Here is a 15429-nt window from a genome sequence, read left to right on the forward strand (position 1 = left end):
ACATATTAATCGACTTTTATGAAGCTTTAATTCATTTTATCCTGGAATGGAGTTCTGAATTGGAATTTCAGTAAAAGGAGATTAATTTTTATATTTCTATTAATTTTTCTCTTTTGCATTTTTATTTTCCGAGTTTATGTTACTATGAATTGTTATTTTAATTTTGATTTGTTTAGATATTGTGTTAAGCCTTTTATACAAGGTTGCAATTATTAATATTGTCGAGAAATTCCATTGTTTTGACTCCATTCGGTGCTTTACGTTTATTATATATATATATATTGAAATATAACTAAAATTAAGAAATTCATTATTATACTTTTCAGAGATGACAAAATAAGCAAATAAAATGAGATAAACAATTCTGAAGAAAGTGGTAAAGGGATGAGATTAGATTATTTGAATGTGCTAAAGTTCATAACGGATATCTGCCAAAGGGGATGCCTTCTTGTGGAACTTTCTAAAGGATCAGTGTCCAGAGTCTTAAACTGTCACTGGAGTCAAAGTCGAATTACCAGTATTCAGCAGTGTTACCCACTCGGCCACTTGAGGAGCACTACAGATATGAAATCATATAATTCTGTTCGCGAATTACGAAGTATATTTATATACAAAATGAAAAATGAAATGTATTTATATATAAAATGAAAATTTATAAAAAAAAAATAATTCCTTTGCATCTGGAAAATTTATTTTTCCTTTTGGCAGCAGAGTTATTAGGTAAAAGCATGAATGTGACCTTGTAACAAAACGCATATTTCTATTTTATATGTTTATAAGTCTTTTTGGTTAGTTCGATAACTGAGCAGAGTATTAAATGCTTTAGAATATGGAATAATAATGTAAAATATTAAACAGCTCAATTTCCCTCAATTCTAAATGGAAATGTAGACTATATAAATTGAATTTTCCTCTGAAGCTTTTATCTTTACTTCTTATCTGGAGGGGAAAAAAAGGCTAGTAGAGAAAAGAAACTACTAGTATTCAACCACTGCATTTCAAAATAATTCGGGGTTTAAAAATAGAAATGTTACTACAGTTTTTCCAATAAAACTGCTTAGACTTGTTGCTACTTGATCATTTCTGATGCATGAAGTCAATATTTTTCACTTGTAAGTATTAATCTTTCTAGATGACTTAAGCCTGAGAAAGGAAAAAAAAACTGAAATTGCTTTTAATAGTATTCTAAAATAATTTAATTTTAAAACTAAATGCGGCTTGCCAGCGTCTGAGTGTATGAGAATAAAAACTGCAGTTTGTTACTGTAAAACAGGCACTTCGAAACTGTTCCCAACCCTCCTCATTTGTGACTGTAGAGGGTGCCGTCATCATCGCACAGCACTTAGTTTCTCCATCTCAGGTAACCATGCTAAACGGAAATGAATGAAATGGAGGAAAAAAATTAAGGAACTCAAATCATTTATTGCAGCTGTCATTCCCATGATTACGAGGAAAGTCGGGCGACGGAAAATAACCTTAAACTCCTATTTTTAAGTAGCAGGTTATAGCAATTCGCAGGGAGGTGAATCCTCGGTTGATAAACAGGCTGCTGCATAGAGATTTCGCCTCCTTTCCAACCTGTATCGAAAACATGAGCCAATTTTATTTAGAAAGCGCTCGACGACAACGTGCTTTTTATGGCAACTAATTCTCGGCGACTTTATAAATTACCTTAAATTACAAAGAAATTTTAAAAATGAGTTTTCTTTTCATGTGTGTTCTTCTGTAGAATAGTTGATGTAACATGATATACTGTTAAACAAATTTTCTTGTTCCTTTCAAAGTACTCCTTTCGATGTTGTTTGCTTCGCCTTAAATAAATACATAATATTTCCAAAAGCGTATTATGATTTGCTTGAATATTGAATTTCTGTGTCTGTTTCGTAAATGCTAGTTTTTCTAACATAATCAGTCCACGATTCCTTTATCCACATATAGCTATGAGCCAGTTTCCCTTAGAAAATCCTCCCTTAAAGCATCCCTTTCCATAGGCAGATAGCCATCTAGTTGCTTTGTCTTAATTGATTAATCTAACTTCCTTAATCTACACGGAAAAAAAAAAAAAAAAAAAAAACCACTTAACACCACTTTGTTGGTTGGTTAGTCGGCTAGAGAAAAGTTTACGAGGGCTACCCGCCTAAGCAAACGGATGCCTTCTAAGGATTCTTTAGGAAAAAACTGATTGAACATTACTCACGGGTGAAAACCTCAAATATCCTACGGAGACGCCCAAGTTCTATCCTTTCCAGGTTTACCGGGAATCGGATTCGGAACGGATTACCAGCGCTCAGCAATCTTAGCCATTCGGCTATCAGTGGACCATTTGGCATGTTGATGTTGATATTTCAGCTGTAAATTGAGCTGTCTAAAAATATCTTTCAGTTATTCCTTTGGACAATTGCATAATTCATTTCTGAGTAGAAATAGCTCAGAGATTTTGGAGAAAAAAAACTGTTTAATTAAATATGGTAAAGAACGCCAGGCAACTGCTTAAGGGGAGAGACACCTCCTTGAGGGACTTTCTAAAGGAAACCGGCTCTTATTTTCATTACATGCGGGAAAAGCTATGAAAATGGCCAACACCTAACCCGTTCACTGAAACCCGAAACTGAGTCAAACTGCCAGTGTTCAGCGGTTTTAACCTCTCGGCGGCTAGTAGGCTGATTCTGATATTAATACTGAAAATCAACTCTATTGACATTAAATCTTTAAAATATATTGCTTTAAAGGTTATTTATAGAAAGGAATATATCAATTTGAATATCACTATTCATCTTTATACCAGACATTAACGCCGAAAAGAAGTGACGCCAATATCTAATTTTTGAGAGTTGTTGAATTTAAGGAATGTGGCAAATTCTAGTTTAAAAAAAAGTAGGAAATTACGCGGCATTATTTCTTGTGTTCTGGTTGAGCTATTCTAATGAAATTATATTGAGTGTTTTAAAGTGCGGATGGCAGGAGTATCCATCTGAGTAAAATATGTATAGGTTCTCATTTGTGTGTGCAATTTTCGTTAACAGAAATAACATTAAAGATGATACATTTGAGAATTCCGTGAATTTTGTTTACGTATGTGGTTTTATTCAATATTCGTTCATCAGAGAAACATGAGCTCACCAGCGGCCGAGTGGTTAAGACCGCCAAATACTGATAGTTCGAGCTGGGTTCGAATTCCCGAGAATGGACTGATTGCAGGGCTCTTTCGTAATTTTCCCCCATGTATAACGTAGATGCGAGCCAGCTTTTCCTTAGAAAGTCCTCCCCGAAGCATCCCTCTCGCCAGGCAAATAGTCCTCCCATGCTTTGTTGTTTTCAACTAACCAATCCCTCCAGTGGATAAAAAACAGCGGTGTCATTTAGATGATGTGCTGTCTTTCGCTTAGTTTGTCCTATCAATAGCCGACTAGTTAAGACCGCTGAATACAAGTAATTCAACCTGCTTCGTGTTCGATCCCAGGCGAATAGGCTGGTTGCAAGGATAGTTTTCGTTGCTTTTCCCCAAGTGTAACGTAGATGCGAGCCAGCTTTTCCTTAGAAAGTCCTCCCCGAAGCATCCCTCTCGCCAGGCAAATAGTCCTCCCATGCTTTGTTGTTTTCAACTAACCAATCCCTCCAGTGGATAAAAAACAGCGGTGTCATTTAGATGATGTGCTGTCTTTCACTTACCAGTTACCTCAGAACTTTTACAATATGAGCCAGTTACCTCAGAAGATCCTCCATGAAGGCATCTCTTCTCTTAGGCAGATAGCTCTCGTGGCTTAGCCATATTCAAATAACCTAACCTAACATTTTGCTTAGTTTCGCTTTCCTTCTTTAAATACTTCTCTACTAACTTACTTTATAGCATTTGACTCTCTGGCATAATTATGTTATTTGTGGCAATTTAAGGATTAGGTTTTATAATTTCCATTTCGTTCTCTTGTCATTGATGTATGGGTTTATATTTTGCGTATGCAATTTTCTTATTTTACGATCATTTGTCAATAATTTAGATCATAGGTTCCAGCTTTTTTTGGCTTTCTGCCCCATTTTTGAGGTTTATTTTACTCAACGCCCCTTTCAAGTTTCTTCAGCTCCACCCTGTCTAATGGCAGCTTAGATAGCTTTGTAGATAGTAATTTGTAGGTATTGAGATCAAACACATACTTATTTCAGACTTTATTACCCTTCCACTGCATCTATTTATTAGTTAAAACTCCTGTGATATAATATGGAAGGAGCATGCAAATGATTAACGGTTTTCAACAAATTAACTGTAAGGAACCAACATGCATTGGCTGGGTTTATTCGAATATGGCAACGCACGCTAGGGCTACCTGCCTAAGGGCAGGAATGTCTTCGCGGAGAACTTTTTAAAGGCAACTGGCTCGCATCCACGTTATACATTGGGAAAACCATGAAAACGCTCATGCCGGTTGCTCGTTCGCCTGGAATCGAGCCACCAATGTTCAGTAACTTCATCGCTCTGCCGCTGGTGGGTTCCAGTATGCAATATAATCTCACGGTAATATATACCGTATTACTTTGAATTGAAGCTGCAGCTAAAAATTTTAAGACGTGAATTTCGGGTGCGGTTTAAAGCGAATATTTTAAAATCTAACAAGATATCCCCGAAAAGATTATGGAAAAAAATTAAAATGTTGCATTGCTAACGGTTTAAACTGCACTGAAGATGATATACTGTGGTGCAATAGGGAAGATGAGAATTCAAGTTGCGAAAGTGAAGACGTCAAAAGTGGGAGCATATCCGAAGAAGATTCTCAATAAATTAAGTAGTTTATCACAGTCATATTAGCAACAATTAAAAATGCTTCTTATTTTTAATACCAATTATCAAATCATTTAAAATTTTTATTATGCTTGCAATTTTACCTGGGCGTAAATTTAAGGGCAGCTATTTATAATTATTTTTTCCAGTTTTAAAATACTGTTGCGGCTAAAATTCGAAGTAATGAGTCATTGAAAGAACATGTTACTTGGGCTCGCTGGATATCATTGCAGCTGTTGTGTTTTTAGAATATTAGGCTGATAGTTTTTATCTTCTTATCTCTTGCAACAGAAAAATGGAGCTACGTGCTGTTTCGAGCAACTCGTGCTTAGGTTTGCCTGACATAATTTTTGGTATGATTCTTAACAAGATGCGTGATTATAATAGTTGTACAATCAAGTGAATGTTTAAACGTTTGTTTAAAAAATGTTTCAGAATTTTTTTTAAAAAAATCAATATAAAATAATAAAAATAACTGTAAACATACAATTTTTGGAAAATTTAGAACTATATTAATTTTATTTAAGTTTGACTTTAAAGATGTTAATTATTTAAATTTGAAAGAAATGCTTATTTTTAATCATGTAAAATATCGTCAGCATCTTACCCTCAGCTGCTTTACGTGTGTCCTATTATAATGAGCAAGTTTTTGTTTTACTTCTATTTATTTGTTTTATCTATTAAATTGCCCTGATTTTAATTAAATTAATTTTGATTTAATAAAGTAGAAGAAAGTTAAAAAGCGATAGAAAGGCAGTTATCCAGTTTGCACAAAAAAAAAAAAAAAGAAGAAAGGCTTTAAAGGGCGCTTTTTAACGTTTTGTGTGTTACCTTTATTTATTAAATATCATGTTCTACGTACTCAAACTTTAAAATTTAGTTCAACAGCAATATCGCAAATTAATTTTAAAATGAGCATATCTTTAGAATTTCCGATACAGAGTCTCGCGTTGGAGATAATTTTTTTTCACACAGTGTTGCCATTGCTGGCTTTGAAATCGTTTAGTTTTTTAATCAAAAATTCGTTGAAGTGTTACAAAAATCTGAAATCGATTAAAAAAAAATTCAAATTGAAATTAGGTCTTCCACGTACCCATATTCTGTGGAAGATTACGTTATTCAAATTTTGATGGTTCTTAGGTACCGTAGTTTTATCACAATGCGAGAAACATACATACATTTATGCAGATACTTCATTATTTAATCTATTTAAATATAAGACAGGGCGATAATATATGGTGGCAACGATTTTAAAAGTGATACAGCCTTTTAAAGTTTTCGACGCAAAATGCCAAAACGAAATTAATAGTCCTTCAAGACAAATTGCCTCTTTGGACTAATGATTCATTGTACGAATGGATATGCTTCCGAAAACTAGTTTTAAACCACTTTACCTTTTAAGATGATAAACTTCAGAGAAGTAATTTAGACTGCAATTCTTTTCCCGATTTCCTCAAATTTTGACTACTGGAAATTTTCTGATGTCAAATAAAAAGAGCTCTAAGTTTATTTTGCTGAGGTGAAATTATTGAATACTACGAACGCATAAATACAAATAAAATTACATTGCTTTCCAATTCTTTAGGTGATTAGGGTAAAGGAAACTACAGTTGTGTGCCTCAGGACAGAGATGCCTTTATTGTGGACATTCTACGGAAAGTTGACATTTATTCATCTTACACATAGGAGAAGTACCAAAAATGTTTAGGCCAACCACACGTTCGTGAAGATTCGAACACAGCTTTAACAAATGTAATAGACATAAACTTAATCAAAGCAATAAGCTTGTGTTTGATGTAGTTTTTAGTCAAGACTCTATCGATTTCGAAAGCAAACAGCTATAGGTCCCTCTTCACCAGGAACCAAGAAATCTGGAACGAAGCGAAATCCACGGTTGTATTTATGCTCAAAAGGAGCAAAGCAAAAGAAAATGCAATCCCATCTGTCAGCAGAAATAGTAACGAAAATTGAAAAATTAAGTTGATAGAATGTTAAAAGCATGATAGATGATAGAATGTTGATAGATGTAAAATAGATGTAAAATGTTGATAGAATGTAAAAGCAGTCCTTCCTGACTGTATTGAAATTAAAGCTTTAACTAAACAAGATAAATCATTGTGAATGGGAAAAGCTTCAAGAAAATACAATTCACCAATTATAGAAGCTTTTTGGAAAAATTTTTGCAGACTTACTTGTTCACTTAATGACTCTAATTACATTAACTAAACAAGACAAATCTTTGTAAATGGGAAAAGCTTCAACAAAATACAATTCACCAATTGAAGAAGCTTTTTGGATAACTTTTGCAGAATTTCTTCTTCAGTTAATGACTCTAATTAGAATCCAGTGCTTTCTAACACTTTTAACATTCTATTAACTTAATTTTTCAATTTTCTTTACTATTTCTATCGACAGATTGCGCTACCTCCCCTTCGCTTTACTCCTTTTGGGTACAAATACAACCAGAGCTTTCCCTTCGTTGCAGATTTTTTACCCCTCCAGTTGAAGAGGGAAATCACTAGTTTGCCTTCGAAATCGATAGAATTTTGACTAAAATCTACGCCAAAAACAAAGTTGTTGCTTTTCCTAATTTTATGTTTCACTTTGCCATGTTTCTCTACGGTCTTTAAATTCAATAGACTTATCCGCTTGGTCACTCATAGGCCTATCTTTTGCTGATACGTTTTGCACACGCAATTACTTATTCACATAGATACTTAGGTGCCCTAAGGCCTGGCCACGGAAAGAGGGTACCACGGCATAGCCTAGCCCTGATTATCTTGATAAATTAAGCTCCTAAAAGTTGAGAACACAACGTTGGTTTTCAGGTGATAGCTGATTCAATAATTGTTCATTCATTTTAGCGATAGTTCATAGGTTTTTTTTTTTTTTTTTTTTTTTTTTTAAACATCAGAAATAAAGGTCAGAAATGTCGGGGAAGCAGGCGATTGGTTACGATCATGGAAGCTTAGCTATAAATGGAAAAAAAGTACAAGACTTAGCAGACTTTCGGGAGGGTAGAGGAGACTTTCTCAGATCGCATACAGTTTAGAATGCAAAAAAAATGGGAAAAGGCAGGGAAAAATTTCTAGAATAAATTAAAATTTGTATTACTTTAGGAGTACATTAACGTAGAACTCTTAGGCTTGCGCCGGAGCGTTTCCTGTTGATTTCAGCCATATAGTCATAATCTAAAGATTGAAATTAGTTATAGTTAAGTTTAAAATATTTCTCAAAAATTTGTTGGCAGTTTTTGGCCTAAATATGTCAATGAGCTTTATACCCGTTTTCTCGTAGATCGCTTTGCTCCTAACGAACCAGCGTGATCTTGTTAGTTTTCGCTGAGTAACATTTTGAATTACCTGAAGTCAAAGATCAAAGAAGTACATGTAAATTCTCAGACAGAACAAGCATATGTGATAATTGGTCGAAACATGGTATCATAGATGAGCAGCTTATTGTCTAAGGAAAGAGTTAAGTTCCTCAGAATTAAGGCGTATAGTGAAATAACTTAAAAACTTAGAGATCACTTCTTTAATGTGAGGCATCCATGTGGGTCGTTGGTATAAAACAGCACCGAGATATTTTACCTGCTTGACCCACGGTATATACATAGAAAGTCTTCCGAATGAACATTACTGAAACTGTGTTGTCCACGCTAATCTTAATTTCCGACTGCTGAAGTCAGGCCTCCACTGCATGCATATGATTTTGCAGTAAATTAGCTATTGAACCCAGAGATGCATTTTGTGAAATGATCGCAGTATCATCTGCATACATTGCTAGCGTAGTGTTGTGAGACTGAAGAATGTCATACACATACAATATGAATAATAAAGAACAGTGAACAGAACCTGTAGAAGGCCAGCGTTAATTAATCGACGCGTGGAATATGTGGTTTTGATGCGAAGGACAAAATTTCTTTATAACGTTTACGATATATATAATTAATTATCATTATCATTCTATTAATAATGTGTGTAATGTAAAATAGAAACCAAAAGTGTTTAATTTATAAGTGAGACCCTCCAGCCAAACACGATCGAAGGCCTTCAGAATATCGAGAAAAAGTCCACTAGTTGATCTTTGATTTTGAAGTGCATCTGAAATTTACTCAACCATTCTAACTCTATGAACAGTTGAATGTTTTATACTTGTTCATATTGGTGCATGAAATAATCATTAAATTTGGCTCATACCACTCATAGCTAAAGGTTATATATTCACCCTTTATTAATCATTGAAGGAGTTTTTTTTAATCAAAGAAGAAAAATTACTCAAATGTTGAATAATTATGAGAATTTACTTTCAGTTTTATATGCAGAATCATCTTCCTTAAACGACATTTCAGATTTCCAGATCACTTTGATCTTCTCTGGATGTAGTTCGACAACACGATTAACAGTGATGTTCATTATAGTTACCAACACTTCGAAGAAGTGTTATTGCTTTCACTTAGCTGTAAAATCATGTCTATACCAAAGTGCAGAAACACGAAAACACGTCATTATCAGTCGATGGTGGATATCAGCTTTTATTTATCTTCTGTATCAGAGTTTCTTAAACTGTGGGTCACGTATGCAATTGGGTTCGCGGGACCTTCAGCAGGGGGTCGCCAAAAATTTAGCAATTTTGATATTTCTGTAACTTATTATAATAATTTTACAATTACCAAATATTTTTACATAATGTATCTGAAAATAGATAAAGATAAGACAATACAGGCAAAGAAAAACCGAAAACATTTCGACACATTTTTTTATATAATAGAAACGTTCATTTAACTTTAAAAAATTAGACAAAATTAGACATTTAAAAAATAGACAATGACCTAAAACTGCAGTAGTATATTACAGTACAAGCGAAGAAACTAAAAGTTACCCTCACGCGTGTGTTGGATTTGCGCAATGCTTATGGGGTGCCACAAAATTTTCGTAAATATTAGGGGTCCCCACACCAAAAAGTTTAAGCAACCCTGTTCTATAATATAAAAATGCATTGCTTATCTGAGAAAAAAAAAAGGATGAATTATTTTAAGAAAATGATTTTATCTGCATATCTTAATGACATATTGCAACAAGTGTTACTTTATACTCTAACCGTTATCAATAAAATATGTTTCAAGCCTCCTGTGCACTTATTTCTTATACACTATGTAAATATACATCGATTGCAAAATGCTTAACTATATTTCTGGCATACATTATCATATACGTTCAAGTGAAAGTCTGAATGACCCCCCCCCCAAAAAAAAAGCCTCAGTATACAAATCACGTGTCTCGCTGTATGTATTACTTTTTTAAAGCTCATTTATACAATAATAGACTTTTTTTCAATATTTTGATATTCTCTCCTTTGCACCATTTCCCATTTAGAAAAGAAATGACGAAATTTCTAAGCTTTTAAAATTGTAATTTTTTTTTCAATTAAGTTTTAGTATTAATCACAAACTTCAAAGACTTAGTTTTATGAATTGATATCTCAGATACTATATTTGTTTTATAAAATAACGCACATATCTTTACAATTTTTATTAGCTATTGTCTTAACTTTTTTAATATTTTAAATGCCAAATGCTTTTTTGAAATGTTAGATTGAAATCTTAACTTTTCTGGTTTTAAGATAATTATTTTTAATATTTATATATAAAAAAACTAGTAATCTGGTCATTTTCAGAAGTGGATGACTAAGGGAAACAATCAGCATGAGATATGCGTATTCCTTGCTAATTCTGGATCCACCAGCGGCCGAATATAGTAAAGTCGCTGAATATTGGTAGTCCGATCTGTGGTTCGAATCCCGGCGAAGGGGATGGCTGCATGCGCGCTCTCGTGGCTTACCCCGTGTTTAACGTACATACAAGCCAGCCTACCTTACAAAAGCCTTCAACAAAAGCATCCCTTCCCTTAGGCAGATATCCCTCGAGTGCTTTGTCATAATCGGTTAAACCAAATCAAAACAACCTTACTCTCTTCGTTGTATAATATATTCTCAATTTTTTTAAATACTGCATAAAGTAAAAGCTCTGCTGATTATTATGAAATCAAAACTACAAATGGAAATTTTTAAGAAAATGTCAGACAAACTGTTAAAACTATTCTCCTTGTTGAAAAGCTATTTAGCACAAGATTTCTTATGATATTCTCTGTTGACATGTTCTCATCAAACCTTTAATTTTTTATGGCAAGTGAATCTAAATATGAAATTATATCCGCAAATAAATTAAATTTTAAAAGAATTTCTCTCTCAAGCCAATAAAGAAAGCTTTTCAAAATATTTCTTTCTCAAACCAAACCTCTAATTATTCTCATAAAATCTTAATTTCTTTTAAAAACACGCAGATTAAAAAAAAATGAATATCGTAATAACAGAAATATTGATTTCAAAAACAAATTTAAACAATCGATATTTATATTTACGATTTAATTAATGCATCGAACAATTAAAAAAACTGGTTAAAGTTAAATTAGAAATTCCCCATATGAAATTATTAGTTAAAAAAGTTAGCGCCAAAAGTCGTGCACACAAGACTTCTCGTACGAATTTTACAGAATCTGATGTTTAGGCATAATTCGACGTGTAGAATCGAAATTTACAACAAATCGGCATGTCATTTCAGAAAAATCCAGTTTTGTGTGAAAATGCTTGAACATATATATATATATATATATATATATTGCTTCACTGATATTTTTGGTTTTCTCCTTGAATTAGATGATAAAAGGAATAAAATATTCTGAAATACTTTTCATTTATTATTCATGCGGATTTCGTGGAAGGTAGAAAAAAATAATATTATATCATTTTTTAAAATATAGACAACATCATGGACATAAATTTTTCAAAAATAATATTGACATTTTATTCTCAAATGAAAGAAAAATGGAGAGGGGAATCTAAAATTTATTTGTTACATAAACTGATTTTCTGATTTTAAAAAATAATGTAATGAAAGGAGTTGATTTTAATCAAGTACAATAGGTAGTAAATAATAAAAGTTAATAGAAGGGATGAGTTTGTCACGGTTGTTTAGGCTTAGTGAGTTTTACCTCTTTCTTGATCTATTTTTTCACAGCACGACCTCTACGCTTTTAAATTTGTGTTTTGCATTTTGTTCCATGAAATCTGCGAAATTGAGGGTGATAAAGCATATGTCATTTTTCTTCGGGAGCTCAAAAAATGCTTTTTGCTCCTGGAAAAGAAGGATGCCTGTCTTTCGCGCTTAAAATTGCTAGATTTTTATTGAAATCTACTTCAAACCAAACTTGCCATTTTTGGCCTTATTTTAAACACTAACAGCAGTGATTCTCAACCTTTTTGCCCCACATACGCCTTACACCATTGCTAGATGAACATACCCCCTTCCTTTCCAAAACTTGAAAAATATATACAAATTTATTTAAATTTAGATTGTTTTAAATATGTTCAATAAATTAAACAAGAAAAAGTATAGAAGATGTTGATAATACCAAAACTTGAGTAAGAGAATTTTTATATATATATATTCATAAACTAAAATTAAATTCTTAACACATAAATAAAAATCTGACCAAATCCCCTCTTGAAACTATGAAAATTCCCTCCTAGGGAGAACTCTGTTGGAACCCCTGACTTATAATTTACAAAATATGTAATGCTGTCTGAACAGTGAGAAAAAATGAGTTTATTTCATGCTTTTATCCTTTTATAAATAGCAAAGCAATACACGAAATAAATTTTTCACAGAAATGCTATTTTGAAGATAGCTGTTAGCAAGCAAGGGTCATGGATGCTAAAAATCCTACATGATTTTGATCTTCTGAAGCATTAAAGAGACCAAACATAAAGTCAATTACTCACCTAAGCCATTTAGGAGCAACCAGAGAAGGGAGCAACCCACCATCCCGCTCCTGAGATTCCGCAGCGATCCGGAATTCTCTGCAGAGCATGCGATCGAATTGCTTCCCGTAAAATCTCCTGTTTGTTCGACCAAAGGTGATGGCGCTTGCGCATAAGCAGGTGCTTAATTTGACGCGTGAAATACAAAAATAATAATAACCAGCAGCGCCTTCTGTTGGAACACTTTCGATTTCAGTGTAGATCGATTAGACCGAGCAGTTAAAAGCATATGAGCGCAATTAAAAATATTACGAAAGAAATTATTTACTAAAATAATTATACTTCTATAAATAGAAGATGTGCATTTCAATGGAATTTAATCATGATATATGTTTCTGTTAGATGGTTCTACCAACTTCTCAGCGGTAACACATGAATGTCACACTGTATTGAACGAAAGACACTAGAAAGAATAGAATTATGCTTTGAGCCGTGCCTTAAGGAGGCTTTTCAAAGTTCTCATTTTCATCTGCATGCTAAATATGATAATCCTATGCTCAGTGTTATATTATGAGTAAAATAAATGAAGAATTTAGTGCCAATAGTGCAAAACGTATTCACGTTTAATAATTAATAATGTAATATTAGATTCAGTAGTAGAATTAAATAAAAGGAAAACAATTACTAAAAGCACTCAGGAAAAGAATTACGTTAATAGCTGCAGCAATTCATTTCTTAAGTGTTTTATGTACAACTTGAGAATTTTCTTATTTTTATATATACTTTTATAACAGATGAATTACTTTGAAATACTGATGAAATCTGAAGATCTGATGAAATGTTTTGCTTTGATAATGAAATATTTTGCTTCTTTTTTTTTTCCCAATGATATTTATATTTTTAAATTCTCTTCTGCCATTGAAAGGAAATAGAAGAAAGTTGATATCAAAGGGCATTCCTTCTTAAATTCGCAGGATGGCAAACAGCATAGCCGCAGCCCTGGAGAGGGTTATAAATATTAAATAGAGAAATCTAGTTGTCTGCTATGTATTTATGGGAGCATATTTTTGTGAAGAGAAATTTTAAGCTTCTGTATGATGATAAATCAAACTATCGCAAAAAATCATTAAGACAAATTTAAGAGTTTTTTTTAATTCCACATATAGATCATTTAATATATTTTTTAGAATTAATGACAGAAAAACTTCATTTGGAACAGATAATTTTTATGGTGGACAGAAATACCACAGTTACTTTTCAGTATCTCTGATATACTGTGCTATATTATTAAATTTAGAAGTGCATTCTGTTGCTGGGTAAGAAAGCAAAATTAAAGCAATAAGATCTCTTAAAAATAATATAAAGGAAATTGAAATTACTGAAGATGGTACTATAAATAGCATCTAAAATTCAGGCTCTAAATGGCTTGAAAGTTTATAAGTAAACTGATGCATAATCCCAACATTCAATTTACAACTATTTTGTATAAATTATGATCTCATTGCAAAGGGTTTGGAGAATATGAGGACCGATGAAAATTTTGAAAATAACATTACTTCTACAAAGTTGGTGGTAACCACCTCCATTACCAATCCTATTTTCCAGAAATTTGAAAGGGAAAAAAAAATGTGTGGATGAGAAGCATCATATGAGTCTATAAATAAAGTCCTAGAAGATTTTAATACCCAGTTCATTTTCCCCTTGTTTTTAGATACCACGCTGTCATAAATAACACAGAGGTTTGCACAGTTAAACAGTATAATAATGACTTTAAGCTGTTTATTTGTAATTCAGCCTTTGCATTTAAAATACAATATTGGATGCAGATTAAGAGAATGGATTAAAATTTATTTAAATATGGCAAAGATATGCCCATGAAAGTAAGTGACACTAACAGTTCTAACGATGGGATACTAAGTGATATTATAAATAAAATAACTTACAAAGTTTTATTGAAAAAACTCATTGGGCATTAAGAAAGTTTTAAAACGGAATTTTTCATGCTGATCCGAGTAAAGCAGCTAGGTCATAATTAGTGACAGCAGTTACTAACATATTTCATCTTGCTTCCATAAAAATATCATCTTATTGTGTAAAGAATTTTGAGGTAAATTTTTGTATTTTCTTTTAGGTAGCAGATACCAGATATTGTAGATTTCAATGGCTAAATAAAGAGAAAAAAATTTTCTTCGCCCATTAAAATTTGATCAAGGAGCTTATTGAAAACCATAGTATAAATGTTCAAAATATTCTTTTTTACTCACTAGATTTGGATACAGGTGGATTACTGTGTGTTTCACCTGTATCCGAAGTTCCCAAACCATTCCTTCCTTTGATGAAGTAGCACCCATCTGAGGATTTGGAGCACTATAAGCACGACACAAAAGAGTATTCCAAGAGTTTATAACGTATTTCCTCCCCCTTCTTAGCATGCCTTCGTGGTGTAACGGACAGCACATTCAGCGCTTATCGAGAGGTCCGAGGTTCGAGTCCCGGCGAGGGCATTGCTCATTTTTCATCTCTCCTGCTTAAAAAAATACCTAACCTCTCTACAGTGGCGCTCGAACTAAAAAAGGTGGTGGATGATGATTCTCCACCATCAGAATTTGGCGAATGGATCCCCTAATCCTCAGTCGCCCTTAAAAAAGGAGAGTATATAAGGTATTTCTCCCGCCTTCTTAGCATGCCTTCGTGTTGTAATGGCCAGCACACTCGGCGCGTATGGAAAGGTCCGAAGTTCGAGTCCCGGTGAAGGCATGGGCTCATTTTTCATTTCTCCTGCTTAAAAAAATACCTAGTGTCTCTACAAGTTGACTTCTAAAAAGCGGTAAAAGCTCTGG

General features: G+C 33.1%; 1 protein-coding gene across 1 annotated transcript in view; it reads right to left on the reverse strand.

Moving 5' to 3' along the window:
* The window catches only part of LOC118197095 (uncharacterized), a 35683-nt gene extending 22923 nt beyond the window's left edge, over window positions 1-12760 (reverse strand). Inside the window, exon 1 of the mRNA XM_035368574.2 lies at window positions 12611-12760. Coding sequence (XP_035224465.1) covers window positions 12611-12653 — 43 coding nt within the window. The 5' untranslated portion in view covers window positions 12654-12760. The remainder of the gene's footprint in view (window positions 1-12610) is intronic.
* Window positions 12761-15429: the final 2669 nt, after the last annotated feature.

Source organism: Stegodyphus dumicola, chromosome X2 (genome assembly GCF_044657685.1).
Source record: "Stegodyphus dumicola isolate Sdum_Otavi_A_Nest chromosome X2, ASM4465768v1".
Classification (NCBI taxonomy): Eukaryota; Metazoa; Arthropoda; class Arachnida; order Araneae; family Eresidae; genus Stegodyphus; species Stegodyphus dumicola.